Consider the following 21,341-nt stretch of genomic DNA (forward strand, 5'->3'; position numbering starts at 1 on the left):
AAGTCTACATATTCAAATGTTCGTCTCATCAAGGAACACCCTCACAGACACATCCAGAGTGTTTAACCAAATATCTAGGCAACCCAACTTGGCACATAAAATTAACCATCATAGGGCGAAAGATATATACGATCTGAAGACAAATCAGGGATGCAGGATGGTTAAATATCTGCAAGTCAATAAATGTGATACACCATATAAACAGAATTAAAAACAAAAATCACATGATCATCTCAATACATGCAGAAAAAGGATTTGACAAAATCCAGCATCCCTTTATGCCTAAAACCCTCAGCAAAATTGACATAGAAAAAACATTTGACAAAATCCAGAATCCCTTTGTGATTAAAACCCTCAGCAAAAGCAACATCGAAGGGACATACCTTAAGGTAATAAAAGCCATATATGACAAACACAGCCAACATTATATGGAATGGGGAAAAGTTGAAGGCATTCCCCCTGAGAACTGGAACAAGACAATGATGCCAACTTTCACCACTTCTATTCAACACAGTACTAGAAGTCCTCGCCAGAACAATCAGATAAGAGAAATAAAGGGCATCCAAATCGGTAAAGAGAAAATCGAACTGTCACTCTTTGCCGATGACATGATCGTATACCTAAAAAGCCCTAAAGACTCATCCCAAAAGCTACTAGGACTGGTAAATGAATTCAGCAAAGTTTCAGGATACAAAATTAATGTACACAAGTCAGTGGCTCTGCTATACAGTAATAGTGAACGAGCTGAGAATTATATAAAAAACTCGCCCCCTTTTACAATAGCTGCAATAAAAACCTTAGGAATATTATAATTCCTATAATTATAATAGTATATTCCTATAATTGTCAATTGCATGCAATCTTTGCAGACAAAATCTTAATTATATCCGGAATACTTAACCAAAGAGACAAAAGACCTCTACAAGGAAAACTATAAAACACTGTTGATAGAAATCATAGATACAAACAAATGGAAACATATCCCATGCTCACGGATGGGTAAAATCAATATTGTGAAAATACCATACTGCCAAAAGCAATCTACAAACTCAATGCAATCCCCATTAAAGTACCAACATCAGTCTTCACAGAACTACAAAAATTCACATGGAACTAAAAAAGATATAGAAGGGACATACCTTAAGGTAATAAAAGCCTAGAACCAAAAAAGAGTCTGTATAGCCAAAACAAGACTAAGCAAAAAGAACAAATCTAGAAGCCGACTTCAAACTATACTAGAAGGCCATAGTCACCAAAACAGCATGTTACTGGTATAAAAATAGCCATATAGATCAATGGAACATAATAGAGAACCCAGAAATAAAGCCAAATACTTACAGTCATCTAATCTTCAACAAAACAAACAAAAACATAAAGCAGAGAAAGAATACCCTATTCAACAAATAGTGCTGAGATAAATGGCAAGCCACACATAGAAGAATGAAAGTGGATGCTCATTTCTCACCCTATTCAAAAATCAACTCAAGATGGATCAAGGACTTAAATCTAATATCTGAAACCATAAAAATTCTAGAAGACAACATAGGAAAAAGCCTTCTAGACATTGGCTTAGGCAAAGACTTCATGACCAATAACCCAAAAAGCAAAAGCAACTAAAACAAAGATAAATAGATGAGACTTAATTAAACTCAAAGGCTTCTGCACAGTAAGAGAAATAATCAGCAGAGTAAACAGATAACCTACAGAGTGGGAGAAAATCTTCGCAATCTGTACTTCTGATTAAAGGACTAATACCCAGAATCTGCAAGGAACTCAAACAAACCAGCAAGAAAAACATCCCATCAAAAAGTGGGCTAAGGACATGAACAGACAATTCTCAAAAGAAGATAAGCAACTGGCCAACAAACACATGAAAAAATGCTCAACATAACTAATTATCTGGGAAATGCAAATCAAAACCACAATACAATATGATACCCCGTCACTCCTGCAAGAATGGTCATAATCAAAAAATCAAAAACTAATAGATGTTGGCATGGATGTGGTAAAAAGGGAACATTTTTACACTTTTTGGAGGGAATGTAAGCTAGTACAACAGCTATGAAAAACAGTGAGGAGATTTCCAAAGAACTAAAAGCAGATCTATCATTTGATCCAGTAATTCCACTCCTGGGTATCTACTCAGAGGAAAATAAGTCATTATATGAAAAAGATACTTGCACACGCATGTTTATAGCAGCACAATATGCAATTGGAAGAATTTGAAACCAGCCTAAATGCCCATCAATCAGTAAGTGGAGAAAGAAAATGTGGTATAAATATTTACCACATGGAATACTACTCAGCCATAAGATGGAATGAAATAATGCATTCATAACAACCTGGATGAAACTGGACACCATTATTCTAAGTGAAGCAACTTAGGAATGGAAAACCAAACATTGTGTGTTCTCATTCTTAAGTGAGAGCTAAGCCATGAGGATGTAAAGGCATAAGAATGATACAATGGTCTTCGGGGACTCAGGGAAAGGCTGGGAGTGGTGGGGTGGGTGCGGTGAGGGATAAAACACTACACAACGGGTACAGTGTACACTGCTTGGGTGATGCGTGCACCACAAATCTCAGAAATCGCCACTAAAGAACTTACTCCTGTAACCAAACACCACCTGTTTCCCAAAAACCTATTGAAATAAAAAAAACCCCATCATATTCCCCAAAAACCTATTGAAATAAAAAAAAATTAACCACAATATTAGGCATTGGGTACGAGGGCCTTAATGGATGGGAGCACTGCAGTCACATTACAGCAATCCACTGTGAAACACCATTTATTATTTGCAGGTTTAAGAACAGGCCAAATTCTACTGCTAAACGTTGAATCAATGAGAATTATCACCCCTTCACTAATTAATTAGGTCTTATATAATAAGTTTTATTTATCTGAAGTCATGTTGTAATTTATGTTGGACCATATTTGCTAATTTATCAAGATGGGGAGGCTGGACACGATGGTCCACACCTGTAATCCCAGCACTTTGGTAGGCCGAGGCAGGAGGATTGCTTGAGGCCAGAAGTTAGAGACCAGCCTAAGCAACATAGCAAGACTCCACTTCTATAATGTTTTTTAATTGCCTGTGTTGGTGCATGCCTGTAATCCCAGCTACTTGGAAGGCTAAAATGGGAGGATTGCTTGAGCCCAGGAGTTCAAGGCAGCAGTGAGCTATGATTGTGCCACCACACTTCATTCAGCCGGGGTAATGGAGAAAAACCTCATCTCTAAAAAAACGAAAAATTAAAAATAAATCAAATTTAAAAAAAAACAGGAGAGGGAGTTCTGTAAGGTTACATTTGGTGAAGTCAATGTGTAAGTGCAAATGATTTAATATCAATTTGTTACTCATTAGGTCAGAGCATCCGGGTCCCCTATGGACAAAGGCTTCTACGACTACGGGAAATTTAGTCAAGGTAAAAAATGTGAGGCATAACTATGTGTCCTCTATTCTATATGCAGTTACTCTGCTAGGATTAGGGGATGCAATGTTTAAATTTAGTGAAATCTCAGGTATAACAAAGTTTGAGCTCCAGTATTGATTAAGTTTGTGAAGGTATGCCAATTGGTAGATTTCAGCAGATGTTAAAATTGATTCAGAATATATGCTGGAGAGTTACAAATACCAATCAGCACACTTTTATCTTTGGACTGTATAAATTGTTTTAGAAAATAGTACATTTACAATTAGGTCAGATGATAAACTTCCGTTTTAATTTAAATTTTGTTTTTCTGCATATCCAAGTTCCTTCCCTTCCTTCCTTCCTTCCTTGCATCTTTCCTTCCTTCCTTCCCTCTTTCCTTCCTTCCTTCCTGCCTTCCTTCTCCTTCCCTTTCCTTCCTTCCTTTCTTCCTTCCCTCCTTCCTTCCCTCTCTCCTTCCTTCCCTCCCTCCTTCCTTCCCTCTCTCCTTCCTTCCTTCCCTCCCTCCTTCCTTCCCTCTCTTCCTTTTCCTTCCTTCCTGCCCTCCTTTCCTCTCTCCTTCCTTCCTTCATTCCTTCCTTCCCTCTCTCCTTCCTTACTTCCTTCCATCCCTACCTCCCTCCCTACTTCCTTCCTTCCCTCTCTCCTTCCTTCCCTCCTTCCTTCCTTCCCTTTCCCTCATTTTTTTGCCGCTGGATATAGGGAAGGTTGTTCTCTTTCCCACTCATATTTATAATTTCTTTCTTTGAAACAGCCTCAAATCAGTGTCTTCAGAGTTAAGGTCCTCCTTGTGAGCAGATTGTGTGGTTTAAGAACCCTAGACTTAAGTCAGGTTTGGATTTATCCCTTCTCTGTGCCTCAGGCGTACCGCAGGTGTCTTTTCCTATAACCCTGGGAATTAGATCTTTGTTGCGGCAGAACCATAAGTCACAGAGCGATGCAGCACAACCAGCCCACAATTCAGGGGTCAGTGGATTGAAATCATCTGCTACGGCTCCATCTGGTTCTTCCAGGACTTCTCTCCCCTCCTTTTTTCCCTTTTAGGGTGTTGAAACATTAGTGGTATATACATTGCCTCATAATCAGTCAAAACTCCCTTTATCCCACATCATGGATTAAAGAAAACATTGCCAGGAGCCCTTCACTCTTCTAGAAGGACTTAATTTGATAGCTCCTTTTTCCATGGTTTAGAATAAAAGAGGTAATAACTAAAAATATCTCCCTCATAATAGGCTCTACAGCAAATTCTACTGTAAAGGCTGTTGTTCGTGTGTTTAACTGTGGCTGCCCTTAATGTTTTTATCATCCACAGACAATTGTTGTCTCATTTTGGTCCTCTTTAAATGATGGTTTTATAATCAGCTATAAAATTTAATAGATGCCCTTAAATGCAGGATTCTGATTAATGACGCTGGAGATTGTGATATTAGAATAGAGGGAAAACTTTCAAATGGAAGAGTGAATGGTGTTTGGTCTACTTTGGACTGTGTTTTTATAAATATGTTATTAGTATGTGTTCCAAAATTATTGGAAACTTCTATAGAAATGTAATCTCCAGTGTTGGAGATGGGGCCTGCTGGGAGGTGGCTGGTCCATGGGAGCAGTTTCTAATGGATAAGCATAATCCCCCTAGCGCTGCTCTTGTGATAGTGTTCCCATGAGATCTTGTTGTTTAAAGTGTGTAGGACCTTCCCCCTCTCTCTCTTCCTCCTGCTCTTGCTTTCCCTTCCACCATGATTGTTAAGTTTCCTGAGGCCTCCCCAGAAGCTGAGCAGATGTCAGCATCATGCTTGCTGTACAGGCTGTGGAACTGTGAGCCAATTTTCAGTACTCTTCTGTTTTCTTTTTATTTTTTTAAATTTTATTTTAAGTTCCAGGATACATGTGCAGGAGATGCAGGTTTGTTACGTAGGTAAACGTGCACTATGATGATTTGCTGTACCTATCAACCCACCGCCTAGGTGCCTAGGTATTAAGCCCCACATGCGTTAGCTATTTATCCTGATCTCCCTCCCCTTCCCCACTGACAGGCCCCAGTGTGTGTTCTTCCCCTCCCTGTGTCCAGGTGTTCTCATTATTCAGCTCCCACTTATGAGTGAGAACATGTGTTTGGTCTTCTGTTCCTGTATTAGTTTGCTGAAGATGATGGCTTCCAGATTCATTCATGACCCTGCAAAAGGCATGATCTCATTCCTTTTTATGGCTGCACAGTATTGCATGGCGTGTATGTACCACATTTTCTTTATCCAGTCTATCACTGATGGGTATTTGGATTGATTCCGTGTTTTTCCTAATGGGAATAGTGCCGCTATAAACATACGCGTGCATGCATCTTTATAATAGAATGATTTATAGTCCTTTGGCTATATACCCAGTAATGGGATTTCTGGGTCAAATGGTATTTCTGGTTCTAGATCCTTGCAGAATTGCCAAACTGTCTTCCACAATGATTGAACTAATTAACATTCCTACCAACAGTGTAAAAGTGTTTATTTCTCCACAGCCTTGCCAGCATCTATTGTTTCTTGACTTTTTATTTTTTTTATTATAGTTTAAGTTTTAGGGTACATGTGCAAAACGTGCAGCTTTATTACATATGTATACATGTGCCATGCTGGTGTCCTGCACCCATTAACTCGTCATTTAGCATTAGGTATATCTCCTAATGCTATCCCTCCCCCCTCACCCCACCCCACAACAGTCCCCAGAGAGTGATGTTCCCCTTCCTTTGTCTATGTGTTGTCATTGTTCAATTCCCACCTATGAGTGACAAAATGCGGTGTTTGGTTTTTTGTCCTTGTGATGGTTTGCTGAGAATGATGGTTTCCAGCTTCATCCATGTCCCTACAAAGGACAGGAACTCATCATTTTTTATGGCTGCATAGTATTCCATGGTGTATATGTGCCACATTTTCTTAATCCAGTCTATCATTGTTGGACATTTGTGTTGGTTCCAAGTCTTTGCTATTGTGAATAGTGCACAATAAACATACATGTGCATGTGTCTTTATAGCAGCATGATTTATAGTCCTTTGGGTATATACCCAGTAATGGGATGGCTGGGTCAAACGGTATTTCTAGTTCTAGATCCCTGACGAATCACCACACTGACTTCCACAATGGTTGAACTAGTTTACAGTCCCACCAACAGTGTAAAAGTGTTCGTATTTCTCCACATCCTCTCCAGCACCTGTTGTTTCCTGACTTTTTAATGACCGCCATTTTAACCGGTGTGAGATGATATCTCATTGTGGTTTTGATTTGCATTTCTCTGATGGCCAGTGATGATGAGCATTTTTTCATGTGTTTTTTGGCTGCATAAATGTCTTCTTTTGAGAAGTGTCTGTTCATATCCTTTGCCCACTTTTTGATTTTTTTTTGTTTTGCATTTTTTTTTGTCAATTTGTTTGAGTTCATTGTAGATTCTGGATATTAGCCCTTTGTCAGATGAGTAGGTTGCAAAAATTTTCTCCCATTCTGCAGGTTGCCTGTTCACTCTGATGGTAGTTTCTTTTGCTGTGCAGAAGCTCTTTAGTTTAATTAGATCCCATTTGTCAATTTTGGCTTTTGTTGCCATTGCTTTTGGTGTTTTAGACATGAAGTCCTTGCCCATGCCTATGTCTTGAATGGTATTGCCTAGGTTTTTTTCTAGGGTTTTTATGGTTTTAGGTCTAACATGTAAGTCTTTAATCCATCTTGAATTAATTTTTGTATAAGGTGGAAGGAAGGGATCCAGGTTCAGCTTTCTACATATGGCTAGCCAGTTTTCCCAGGACCATTTATTAAATAGGGAATCCTTTCCCCATTGCTTGTTTTTGTCATGTTTGTCAAAGATCAGATGGTTGTAGGTAAGTGGCATTATTTCTGAGGGCTCTGTTCTGTTCCACTGATCTATGTCTCTGTTTTGGTACCAGTACCATGCTGTTTTGATTACTGTAGCCTTGTAGTATAGTTTGAAGTCAGGCAGTGTGATGCCTCCGGCTTTGTTCTTTTGGCTTAGGATTGACTTGTTGATGCGGGATCTTTTTTGGTTCCACATGACCTTTAAACTAGTTTTTTCCAATTCTGTGAAGAAAGTCATTGGTATCTTGATGGGGATGGCATTGAATCTATAAATTACCTTGGGCAGTATGGCCATTTTCATGATATTGATTCTTCCTACCCATGAGCAAGGAATGTTCTTCCATTTGTTTGTATCCTCTTTTATTTCATTGAGCAATGGTTTGTAGTTCTCCTTGAAGAGGTCCTTCACATCCCTTGTGAGTTGGATTCCTAGGTATTTTATTCTCTTTGAAGCAATTGTGAATGGGAGTTCCCTCATAATTTGGCTCTCTGTTTGTCTGTTATTGGTGTATAAGAATGCTTGTGATTTTTGTACACTGATTTTGTATCCTGAGACTTTGCTGAAGTTGCTTATCAGCTTAAGGAGATTTTGGGCTGAGACAATGGGGCTTTCTAGATATACAATCATGTCATCTGCAAACAGGGACAATTTGACTTCCTCTTTTCCCAATTGAATACCTTTTATTCCCTTCTCCTTCCTGATTGCCCTGGCCAGAACTTCCAACACTATGTTGAATAGGAGTGGTGAGAGAGGGAATCCCTGTCTTGTACCAGTTTTCAAAGGGAATGCTTCCAGTTTTTGTCTATTCAGTATGATACTGGCTGTGGGTTTGTCATAGATAGCTCTTATTATTATGAGATATGTCCTATCAATACCTAATTTATTGAGAGTTTTTAGCATGAAGTGTTGTTGAATTTTGTCAAAGGCCTTTTCTGCATCTGTTGAGATAATCATGTGGTTTTTGTCTTTGGTTCTGTTTATATGCTGGATTACATTTATTGATTTGTGTACGTTGAACCAGCCTTGCATCTCAGGGATGAAGCCCACTTGATCATGGTGGATAAACTTTTTGATGTGCTGCTGGATTTGGTTTGCCAGTATTTTATTGAGGATTTTTGCATCAATGTTCATCAAGGATATTGGTCTAAAATCCTCTTTTTTAGTTGTGTCTCTGCCAGGCTTTGTTATCAGGATAATGCTGGCCTCATAAAATGAGTTAGGGAGGATTCCCTCTTTTTCTATTGAATGGAATAGTTTCAGAAGGAATGGTACCATCTCCTCCTTGTACCTCTGGTAGAATTCGGCTGTGAATCCATCTGGTCCTGGACTTTTTTTGGATGGTAAGCTATTGATTATTGCCACAATTTCAGCTCCTGTTATTGGTCTATTCAGAGATTCAACTTCTTCCTGGTTTAGTCTTGGGAGAGTGTATGTGTCGAGGAATTTATCCATTTCTTCTAGATTATCTAGTTTATTTGCCTAGAGGTGTTTGTAGTATTCTCTGATGGTAGTTTGTATTTCTGTGGGATCGGTGGTGATATCCCCTTTATCATTTTTTATTGCACCTATTTGATTCTTCTCTCTTTTCTTCTTTATTAGTCTTGCTAGCGGTCTATCAATTTTGTTGATCTTTTCAAAAAACCAGCTCCTGGATTCATTAATTTTTTGAAGGGTTTTTTGTATCTCTATTTCCTTCAGTTCTTCTCTGATATTAGTTATTTCTTGCCTTCTGCTAGCTTTTGAATAGGTTTGCTCTTGCTTTTCTAGTTCTTTTAATTGTGATGTTAGGTTGTCAATTTTGGATCTTTCTTGCTTTCTCTTGTGGGCATTTAGTGCTATAAATTTCCCTCTACACACTGTTTTGAATGTGTCCCAGAGATTATGTTGTGTATTTATTTTTTTTAAGGCAGAGTCTTGCTCTGTCGCCCAGGCTGGAGTACAGTTGCTCGATCTCAGTTCACTGCACCCTCCACCTCCCAGGTTCAAGCGATTCTCCTGCCTCAGCCTCCTGATTAGCTGGGATTACAGGCGCCTGCCACCACACCCAGATAATTTTTGTATTTTTAGTAGAGATGAGGTTTCACCATGTGGGCCAGGCTTGTCTCAAACTCCTGACCTCATGTGATCCACCCGCCTCAGCCTCCCAAAGTGCTGGGATTACAGGTGTGAGCCACCGTGCCCTGCCTGTTTCTTGTATTTGATGATGAAAGTCTGTTATTGACAGTAAGAGGATGGGGGCTCAGGTTAACAACAGGATGTTAGAAAAGCAGCAGTAAAATTTTGGTTCTCAAAACATTTGATGTCTTATTCCTTTTTTTGAACATGGGTTTTGCTAAAAAAAAAAAAGGCCAGGCATTTTGAAACTTGATTTTATTGTCATGTTCTCATTTTGAAATTCATCTTATTGTTTGTACAAATTGGCAGCCGTATGTGGGAAATTTCAGTTTTGCATATTTTCAGATTATTTTCATTTTTACATCAGAGATTTTGAACAGATGCTATACAAAAGTATTCATGTATTTATTCAACAAAATTTAGTGCTGGTTATGTTGCAAGCTCTTAGTGAACTTCATGGTGTACGTGCCTCAGATACTTTTGTGAATGTAATGGCAACATCAAAAACTTTGCCCTTATGCACCTTATAAACCTTTAATTTCAAGGCATGTTGATGAGTGAGCCTCTGCTGTAACATACTTTCATTGTCATTTAATTAACCATTATTTGGGTATACCTTATATTAAAACTGATTATTAAAAACTGGAAAATATTTAACACATCTTCATCTTGCCTTTTTCCTTAACATATGTAGATCAAGGGAGTCACTGAGAATCAATTTTAGGGATAGTTATAAAAATCTTAACTTTGCAATATAACTTTGTCCTCAATGTAATAAGTGGAAAAAATAATTTACGTTTCAAAGGCTTTAATCTTTGTATTTTTTTGAAAAGGAGCCTTCACCGAGATTCTTTAAAAATTCTTGCTCTGTCCTACAGTAGAGACTGATAGACTCATGGATATGGTCCTCTAATGGATCTGTACCACCTCAGTTCTCTGATCGTCGCCCTCCTGTGGTGAAAATTAAAGCTTATTTTCATTTCATGTTTAGGATGTAGTATGTTCTTTTTGGAAAAAATGATGTTTCTTGAGAAATAAGTGCCTTCATTATCACTGTGTGTCACTTAATAAATATGACCAGTATCTACTTTTACCAATTGCTGCAATTTGATCCTTAAAGAGCCATCTTTAAATTATACTTTTTCTTTGGTTAAAGAAATTATAATAGACATTAGTTATTTTTACATAATTTTCTTATGTGGACAGCCATTCTTAGAACTAAAACTTTCAGATGTTTATATTACAAGTACAATTATTATTTATTATTATTAATGTCAGTAGCCAAATGTAATCAACTGTCTTCCTTTTACTTCCTTTTTTGAATCAAAATGTTACACTTATACAAGCAAGAGCAACAGCTCTATATCTGCATCACTGCACTGCCTAGAAGATACAACAGCACAATTTACAAATCCAAATTTCCAGGAAGTCTCTGCACATACCTCTAGTACAAAAGATGCTTCAGAGACTAGAGGGTCAGAGGGCAGAGAGGAAATATTCAACTCCCAGTTCAGGTCAAAAGGGAAGAAAGACTGGTGTTGAAAGAAATCCAAGAATGACTGTATCTGCAACTCGCTCCTTTCTGTAAAGTATTCCTGGTGTTTTACTTAAAATATTTGCTCTTATGATGGTCAATAATATTAATATTTATGTTTTGTAAAAGAATTTATTCTTTACTTATAATTAATGGATCATTCTAAGTTATTATATGTTTAGTAGCTATAGGAAGATGACGTGAAAGATTTGTTGCCTGTTAAATGTTTCTGGGATCTTTGCTTTATTTTTATATTATGATATGTGCTTCCAAAGTTGAGCTGTAATTTTATTGTTTATACGAACGTAGAATAAAGCTTAAGTATGGGGAGAAAAATAAAAGCCAGAGTTTTCCTTTCAGCTATAGAACAGTCATTTATTTCTATAAATGTTCTTTATGTAGCTTTCCTAGTTCCACATTTAAAAAGATAAATATGGGGATCTACACAGGTCTCAGTAAATAATAGTTCTTGATTAATAATGCATTTATTATAAAGCTTCAAGTTTAAAGTAGAATTTTGCTCAGCCTACATATCTTTTATGGTCAGGCTGCTCTAATTATGTAATACCCAGTTAAATTTCAATTTCAGATAAATAAGGAATAATATTTTAGTATAAGCATGTCCCAAATATTGTATGGGATATACTTACACTGAAAAAAGTATTTGTTTATCTGAAATTTCAAATTAACTGGGCATGCTATATTTTCTGTGGCAACCTGTTTTATAGAGAACGGAGTAAGTCAGCTGAATTTTAGAATACTTAACCCTAACCTGGTGTTCTAGGTCTTTCCTTTTTGTAATTATTATTATTATTTGGAGTCAGGGTCGTGCTCCATCACCCAGGCTGGAGTGCAGTGGCAGAATCACAGTGCCCTGCAGCCTTGAACTTCTGGGCTCAAGTGATTCTGGCACCTCTGCCTTTGCCTCCCAAGTAGCTAGTACCACAGGTACGTGGGCCCAGCTAATTTTTTTTTTTTTCTCATAGAGACAGGGTCTCTGGCTGGTCTGGAACTCCTGGGTTCAAGCAATCCTCCCACCTCTGCCTTTACTTCCCAAATAGCTGAGACCACAGGCACACGCCACCACCATGCCCAGCTTATTTTTTATCAGGTTGGTGCAAGAGTAATTGCGGGTTTTGCCATTGAAAGTAATGGCAAAACCAGCAATTACTTTTTGCACCACCCTAATAATTTTTTGTGGAGACAGGGTCTTGCCCTGTTGTCTAGGCTGGTTTCCAGCTCCTGGGCTCAAGTGACCCTCCTGCCTTGGCCTCTAAAATTTCTGAGATTACAGATGGAAGCCACTGCACCAAGTTACTTTGTATAATTTTTAACATAAACATAAATATTTTGAGAAATAGAAATGTTAAAACCATTGGAGGAAAATATATTGTAAAGTATACAATAGAAAAAAAATCAAACAAAATACAACAAATACAACAAAAATTATCAAAATATTCAGAGGAACAAAACAAAATCTAGTTTTACAATCTTCAGAATTCAATCCCATTATATCAAACATATAAAGAAACATATTCAAAGAAAAAGGCAATCAATAGAGACTAACCTCGAGATGACCCAGATGTTGGAATTAGTGTGGATTTTTAAAGTAGTTAGTTATTGTAATTCTTACTAAAATCAAAACCCCAAAAACCCTTAAAATAAATGGATAGGAAATCACAGCAGAGAAGAAGAAACTACAATAATAACAGGCTCAAGTGGAAATTCTAGAAGTGAGAAAGTTTTCAAAATTAAAAAATAGTAATCAGTTGTGTTCAGGAGCAGCTTGGAGGTGGAAAAGAGTCAATGAACCTTAAAATACAATTGAAATGATTCAATCTGAAAAATGTGGGCAGTCATAGGTTGGGGTGAGGGAGCTTTTCCTTTGATTAATGCTTTTAGGTAATCTTGGTTTTGATAAGATTACTAGACTGATCCGTCAGGGGCATGCTAAGCCAGAGTTTATCTTGGTTTCAGTAGTGCTTTAAACAAACTCATATCCTTGTGTACAAGATGGAAGAAGAGTGGACCAGATGACAATATTTAGATGCAGTCATTCTTAACCTCCGTTGCTCTCCCAGTGGTCTAGCTGGGGTTTGTATAAAGTGGAATGGGAGGAATAGGGAAGGAGCCCACACCTACCCTCTCCCCTTGTCCACTTGTCCTGCTTCACTAGTGGATAAAGTCCACGGAAACAGGCAAGTTATTTTAAATCTGTATCTTCTGTTGTCAAGATCTGTAATCAGTTCTGCTCCCTGGACTGGGGACAGGAACCAAGGGAACATGAGGGTGAATGGGTTGACATGGAGTCCAGGAACACACTGTGCCTACATGCAGAATGTTTGTGCCAGGAAAGCCAGTCAGCAGGCAGATTGTCTCAGATACCAAGCTAGTGTTGTGAAGCAATATTCAGTCTCTTGAAGGCGTGTTCCTCATTCTGTGGTTTGTATCACTTGCTCAGAATGACCTGGAGTACTTGTTAAAATGCAAATTTTGAGCCCAATCCTAGACCTCCTAAGCCTGCATCTCTACGGATGGGTCTCAGTAGTCGATATTGGAAATGTGCAGGTTCCTAGGAGATGCTTATGCATATAGATTTGAACTGTTGTGTTTAAGGGTTAGCGAGCTGGCAAAAGCAAGGAATAGACCAAGCCCTTGGGTGGGAAGGCTCCACAACCTTGACACTGTTAGCATTCTGGGCGGAACAGGATTCTGCCGCATGCTTTGCAGCATCCCTAGCCTCTACTCTCTAACACCGTATTCCAGTTGTGAAAACCAAAAATGTCCCCTCGGAGGCAAAATAGTCACCAGTTGGGAACCGGAACCACTGCTTTGTGGGATCAGAGTGGTTACTTTGTTCCCAATCCAAGGATCAGAACACACGATGAGAGAAAGTCCAGCTATTGGAACTGAAGTGCCAAGTTGAAGCTAGACCTACAACAAAAGCTCCAAAAGCTCCTTTATAGGGCTGATCCCATGCCTCAGCTACCTAGCTTGTACAGATGCCATGTAACTCTAGATTTGGTGACAGAAGGAATTTAAGGCTAGAACTAGATAGGGTCTTTCAAGTTAGGCCAGCACACAACGTGGACTTTTGACATCATCCAGATGCTTGAACCAACCTCAGTCCAGAGGCAGAATTTCCCATAGCATCTGATACACAGCCTGGATTTGGAGCACTCACTGGGATTAGATGCCACGGGAATATTGTGTTTAGGAACTCTGAAAGAGACAGGCTTCAACAAAGCAGACCTAAGCAACACGTAGCGTCTGAACTTCTTTATCAGCTTCCATTCCAGCCCACGAAGACAAAAGCATCACATACATACCCACTGTGGCAAACCTGTCCTCAGTAGGGAGTTTCCCCAGTACTACTCTCCCCTCTGTTCTGAGCCTACTTGCTCCTTTGTAATGTTTCCACTTTCTGTCCCACTCCCTAATAGATGATTTGTCCTCTCTGTCCAGCCCCCTAGTTCTGATATTTGGATTGTCTGTGATCTGGGTAGTACTTAGGAGGTAGAATCAAAGCCTTGTTGATTGGATTGGGAGTTTCTAACTTCCTATGAAAGGCACTGATCAAGCATCTATTGTTTAAAGTAAAGTAAGATTATGATCCATTAAGAAAGATTCCACAAGTAGCGCAGGAAGAATTGGTTTCTAGTACACTTCATGCTTCAGGACACGAAATCCAGAAAAAAATTCTGTGGTACGTTAAATATGTACTGTAAGTTTCATTTCCATGTGAAAAACTGTAGTTAGCTAAAAAGTACATCCATGAAGAATCCTGATTAAACTTGTTTAATCCTTGTTATACTAGCTACTAGCTAAACAATAATTTCACAACTACTCAAGAACTCTGTAAAAGCATTTCCTCTGAATATTTTATTCAGAAAAAAAACACAAAAAGATAAGACAGAAACAAAAATCCCAGTCATCTGCAGTATCTGTCGGCTTTCAATTTGGTTCTCGTTTAAATAAAGAAAAATAGTAAAATTAATCTATGTAAAACATGCCATATATATTCAACTGCTACTAAATATAAAAAGCTTTAAAACTGTGTGTTCAGTTTTGGTTATTGTATTACCACAACACTTATATTAAAACATGTATACTTTTAAATTTGGTTTCTATAAAAAATGGATTCTAATCTTATAAAAGTTATTTCCTAATATTCAATAAATGTTGCCTAAGGGCTTTTCAATCCAAATAGCAATTTTAATTATTCTGGAATTTAAGGGTGCTCTAAATTTCCATTTAACAGGGTGAGAATGCTGTATTATTACAAGTGAAAAAAGTTACAGGACATAGAGCTTATTCCGTTTTAGAGTCCATATCCTGATTATATTTTATATCCTCTTCTTGATTTCTTACAACTAGATACATATTCATTTGCTCAGCTGGAAAAAATTCTTAACATTATTTACTGACTTTAGGTATGAACTCTACCAGCTAGTTAACAGGAAATATGTAATTAAACATTGCCTTTATCAAGTAATGTAAAAAAAGGGTAAGAGTAACTTTGCAACATAGGACTTGAATGAGCGGCTGGTGATTATCAAAATCTGGCACTTAATTGATGTATACTTGTACACTCACAGCTAAACGTCTTTACCTGTTTTTCTATGTTGTAAATCTAGGACATCACTTATCTACATAGGAAGAGTAATAAGTATTAATAATGTGCTATGATAAACATCCTGCACTCTTCCAAATCTTACAATAAAACTGCTTCAATTTCACTTATTTAGCTTTTATACTTAGTTTTTTAGTTGATCTATGCTTATTTTAAGGAACCTGAACTACTGTAACAGAACCCACATAATTTTTGTATTAGTCAAACTGCTTCTAACTCTGGTTCTAATAGTTATAAAAAGATAATGATAAATTTATGAAGTAGATACAGTCAAACCTGAATTTCTTAAAGTATATACTTAGAATCGGTTATAATTTTTAGATATTCTTTCTTGACAGTCTTTTCCCAAACTCATGATGTCCTCTCTAGGTAATATTGCCACACTCATAAATTATAAATAAAGACAAAAATGTGAAAACTACAGTAATTTAAGAGAATATAGGTTTTCTACATGCCATTTGTATTGGCTACTGAAAATAGTGAAAATAAGTAAATAGCTACCTGTCCAGAAGCGTTTCATGCAAAAATCCATCTTTCTGAGCCTTTTTAAGAATTTTACTGTATTCTTTACTTATTTTAAGTTTGTGGTCTTGGAAGCTCTGAAATTTCTTTCTGCAAAGAAAATGTCTTCATTGAAAAATACCTCAAACTCTGATTATACATATTTACTATTAAATTTATAAATACTGTTAATTTCTTTTTCACTTATTAAAAAAGTCTAATTGCAGGCCAGGCGCAGTGGCTCACGCCTGCAATCCCAGCACTTTGTGAGGCCAAGGCAGGCAGATCATTCGAGGTCAGGAGTTCGAGAACAGCCTGGCCAACATGGTGAAACCCCGTCTCTACTAAAAATACAAAAATTGGCCGAGGGCAGTGGCTTGCGCCTGTAGTCCCAGCTACTCGGGAGGCTGAGGCAGGAGAATCACATGAACCTGGGAGGCGGAGGTTGCGATGAGCCAAGATCATGGCACTGCACTCCAGTCTGGGGGACAGAGCGAGACTCCGTCTTGGGGGAGAAAAAAAAGTCTAATTGTATTTTTTTAATAAGCTGGAGCTTTTGAACAACAAGATGAACTTTGTGACCTCTCAAGAGGAGGGCCACTCATTGACTGGGTAGCACAAGACCCCACTTCTATTAGGGCATGCTGGCTGGAGTCCCCTGTGTCCTGGCCAGAGAACAGCCTTTGACTGGCATCACGCCCATTCTATGAATGAATAGAGAGGTTGACTAACCCGACTGAGTAGCTTTGGGAGCTGGTAGGATGATTAGGAAAACTGAACCCTCAAGAAAAGAAAAGAATTTAGCTCAGTGCTCTGTCCTAGAGGCTACATCGTGTTGCCTCTTCTTGTCCATCAGTTTTTATTTTTTCAGACGGGATCTTGCTCTGTCACCCAGGCTGGAATGCAGTGGCGATCAGAGCTCACTGCAGCCTTGAACTCCTGGGCTCAAACAATCCTCCTGTCTCAGCCTCCCAAGTAGCTGGGCCTACAGGCGTGCACCACCATCCCCAGCTAATTAGGTAATTTATTTTGAAAGCACTTTGAGAAGCACTTCACTGTCAAATCTGTAGGTCTAAAAGGAAAAGCATACACACACATAATTGATTTCACATTGTTTTATATTTCCTTTGTCTTCTTCTGGAATGTCATCTTTTTTCTTGGTTTCTCTTTCAGCACAGGATCTAATATAGATATTGGAAAAGAGAATCCAATGGGTTATATGTTTATCTTCCACCTTCCCCACTTTACGTATCACATAAGAATATTCGAGATGATTTCTTATGCAGAAGAAAAAATTAACTGAGCAACTATATTCAGAAAAAGACAGGTTCTGGCTATGCGTTTTTAATTCATATATATAATTTATATGAGTAAGTGCTATCACATGCTTCCTCCGCAGCCCTTGTGTCAGAAACACTACAGACAAAATTATTTCAGAAACATTTTACACATCAGATCCTGCTAGGCAATAAAGAAATCATTCATTTAATTTTGTCCTCCAAGTGAATACACTAGGATCAAATTATCCCTAGTAGACAAGTGTTCATTTGATCAGACTGAAAGCTTAATAGCTATTTTACATTGCACAGACTATTATCAAAGTATTAAAACTTTTAACATTACACAACTTGTTTTTAATTAATTGGAACCCACCTCTTTTACTGGCTTCTTATATTCTCCTAAGTTTGGACAGATGTTTACTATCACATGTCATAAGTTAATTGATCTGCATTCAACAATTAGGATCGCCCACAGAACAGGCAATTGGCAATGGTAAGGACTCATGTCTCCTAAATGATCTCTGTGGCCAGAGTCCAGTTCCAGGGCTGCTTAGAAAGTGATGACAAATAACGTGTTTGTGCCAATGACATCTTTGTGACAGTTTTGATTAGAGGGGTCCCAGACCTGAAAACATTCCCTGCTAGGGCCTGTAACACAATGCTACCTTTAGTAAGAGGGATCTGTGTTCTGGTAGATAAGGCAAGGTCATAAAGGTGAAGGGTTGACAGAGATTAGGAGAGCCTGCAATTAAATGGTATGAAAAGAGTCCTAAATAATCACTGTTCAGAGCTTCCAAGTACTTGACTAACCAAAGAGACCCAGAAAACTTTGTATTTCATCTGAAAATTGCTTTAAATTGTGAAAAACGCAATCTTTGTGTAAGTATCTTTGTATCTTTGTATAAGTGCAAAGCACTGCACATATACTTGTAATTGTTGCCTTCAATAACACTTTTGTGATGATATCCAGATGAAAAACAATTTACACATAATACAATAAAATATAAATAAATAAAATTAAATGTAATCACAAACCCATCTGCATTTCCTCAATGACCTGTTTCCTGAGAAGCAATGTGCTATGAAATACTGAGAGTGGCCTCTGGAGTCAGCTGGGCCTGGGCACACGTCCTGTCTTACCACACCTTGAAATCACTGTGATTTCCATGAACTGACTGACAAAAACCACGAGGATGTAAGGAGGGTCAGAGGCTGTCTTCCTGTCTGTAAGGCTGAGCTCACATCCACCTCACAGGAGCATTATGGAAATTCAAGACTACAGCGCATGTGCCGGATGCATGCAACGAAAAAATATAACATTTCACTTCTCTAACTGTAAGAAAAAGCTACATTTTAGATTGAAATTGTTTGAGCTTTAGATTTGAAATTATCTGAAATCAAGACTATTCTAAAAAGAAAATCAAACATATGACCGGAAATCTAACATGAAGCATGTACAGAGAATTGATAGATGCTTTTAAATTACACTGGTAGTAGAGAAAAATGTTAACATTAATTTTTATGCTCTAATTATAAGAATGAAGGGCATTTTAGAAAAGGCATTTGCCCCCTCTCTTAGAGCCTTCCACTCTGGCCCCCACAATGCCTTACAGAGCAAACCTGGGTCAGACTGGATGCAACTTGTGATTCCCAACAGAGACAAACAAAGCAAGGTTCAGGATGCTCAGTACTGCGATGGAATGCCAAGACACAGAAAAGCCATGTGTCAAGAAGGGGAGAGTTATTCTTTAGACACATCCTGGTATATGTTTATCATTAAAGATCAGTGGCTTTCGTAAGTCTAAAAAATTAAGCCTTAAATGTTTTCATCACATTCCAGTTAACTGCCTGATTAATCTAGGTTATATTAACAGTATTATTTAGAATTTCACCTTGAAATGAAGATGTCTCTATAACTTTTACAATGATGTAAAACAAAGAGTAGGATTAGGGAGGCCACAGTCTACTGGTGCAATAGCTAATGCGTCTGACTATGGATGAGGGAATTTAGCCTGGAATAAGGAACTTTTATTTCCAGCTTAGTGATGCACACAAATTTTAAAAATAAAATAAAATCATGTTTTATGTGATTCATGTTTCTCATAATGCAAAGAAGATGGGTACTATTAATAAAAATATTTTTAAAATGTAAGGGCTAAGGCCCCAGAAGTTCTGCTATGATTTTTTATGTTTCATAGAGTGATTATCATCACAGAAGCTCAAGCATTACATAAATACAAACGTGTATACCCCGACCTGGTAATTCTGCTTCTGGAAATTTATCTTCAAGTCCACCCGCACATCTACAAATTGATGCATATTCAATATTATGTACTGCAGCACTGTTTATAAGAGCAAAAGACTGGAAACAGCCTAAATTTCCATCTACAACAGACTAAATAAAGGTACATCCCTAAAATGGAATATTATGTGGCTGTTAAAAAAGAGAGAGAGAGAAAGAGAAGAAAAGCAAGAAAAAGAGAAAACTTTCTACATTCAAACTAATAGTAGAAAACTCTCCAAGATACAATTTTAAGGAAAAAAAATCAAAGTCAAGAAGACTATAGAGGAGGCTGCCTTTAGTGTAAAACAGTTGAAAATTATAAATATATTCATATGTCTATAAAGAAATTTTAGGAGGCTATAAAAAAAACAAAGGGAAAGAGGAAAAGGAGGTGGGAGACAGGTGAGTAAGATGCATGGCAGGCATATGTCTTCATCTTCATATGCTTTTATTTAAAAATGTTGGACTACGTGTACACATTATCTATTTTAAAAATTAGATTTTAAAGTACAAGCAAGAAAACAAGAAAATGAAAGCTTAAAAAGAGCATGTGGAACTACCAGAAAAAGATACTAATCCATGGAGATAATGGCAAGGTAGCTCCTAGATGCACTGATTTCTCTACCACATTGTATAAACAAGCCATCAACTATGGGATTTATAATTAAAAATGACTCTATTTGAAACACCACATTATAAAAAGCCATTAACAAATCTTTAAAGTGACTGTAAATGATGACTTAACATTTTAAAGAGATACAGTCACATCGCATGTGTGAATGCAGTCATCTGTATAAAATGTCATCATTACCTTGATCATTTCTTCTTCTCCTGCTGTTTTACTTTTTGCTTCTATGTCCCCTGCTTCACTGCATCTAATAAAGCAGCTATTTGAGGCCAACAAAGCCATTTTCCCCTAAGTGAAACAAAATAACAAAATAGCCATGAGGATTCTTCTTGTAGAAGAAACATTAAGTGTTTACACTGAATTAATTTTTCCTCCCTGATTTAAAAATCACAGAAAAGAACTTAGAGAAAAACCTGAAAAATATAATACAAGAACATATAGAAAAGGAAACCAAAATCACCTTTCATTTTACTATTCAGAGATTACCACAATAAACATTTGTAGCGTATCTTCCTAGTAGGACTATTCTAATTAGATGAGGTAGGATTGCTTCCTTTCTAAAAGACCTACTGAAGATAAAACTGATTTAGTTCTGTTTGAAAAATTAACTTTAAAGAGGAGAACATAATTATGAATGCATACTTTATTCAAATATTAGCATTTTAAGTAAAATTTATTTTCTTCACAATTAGAAAACATGAAAAGGTATATACAATGCCTTTGGTGTTTTTAATTTAAGAATCAATGTCTGAGGGACTTTCGTGGGTGAAAATAAATATTCATATACATTTTTAGTTGTTTAATGTTTGATGTATTACACTGCTTTCTATTAAACAAAACTTTAAAAACTGATTTTCTTGTGTATCTAAATCTGGGTTATAAATTTGGTTAGCTTAACTCCCGTAACAAATATAACGTTTATTTATAACTTGTATTTGGTTGATTCTTTTGGAAAACTTGGAATACCATAACATTTAGACAAAATATTTATAAATACAATGATTACAAAATATGTTAAACTTATATCACATCCAGTTAAAAACGTGCTGATAACATCGATTTAATTTCTTAGTCAAGTCACAAGGGCTGG

The 21,341-nt window shown here is 37.3% G+C and overlaps 1 protein-coding gene across 9 annotated transcripts in view; it reads right to left on the reverse strand.

Annotated features, from left to right (window-relative positions):
* LOC129527278 (protein FRG1-like) overlaps nt 1-21,341 on the reverse strand; it is a 45,775-nt gene that overhangs the window by 8,766 nt on the left and 15,668 nt on the right. For all 9 annotated transcript variants that reach the window (XM_055364216.2, XM_063695485.1, XM_063695484.1 and 6 more), the window contains one exon: nt 20,435-20,539. In XM_055364216.2, coding sequence (XP_055220191.1) covers nt 20,435-20,539 — 105 coding nt within the window. The remainder of the gene's footprint in view (nt 1-20,434; nt 20,540-21,341) is intronic.

The sequence above is a fragment of the Gorilla gorilla genome, chromosome 12 (assembly GCF_029281585.2).
Source record: "Gorilla gorilla gorilla isolate KB3781 chromosome 12, NHGRI_mGorGor1-v2.1_pri, whole genome shotgun sequence".
Taxonomy (NCBI): Eukaryota; Metazoa; Chordata; class Mammalia; order Primates; family Hominidae; genus Gorilla; species Gorilla gorilla.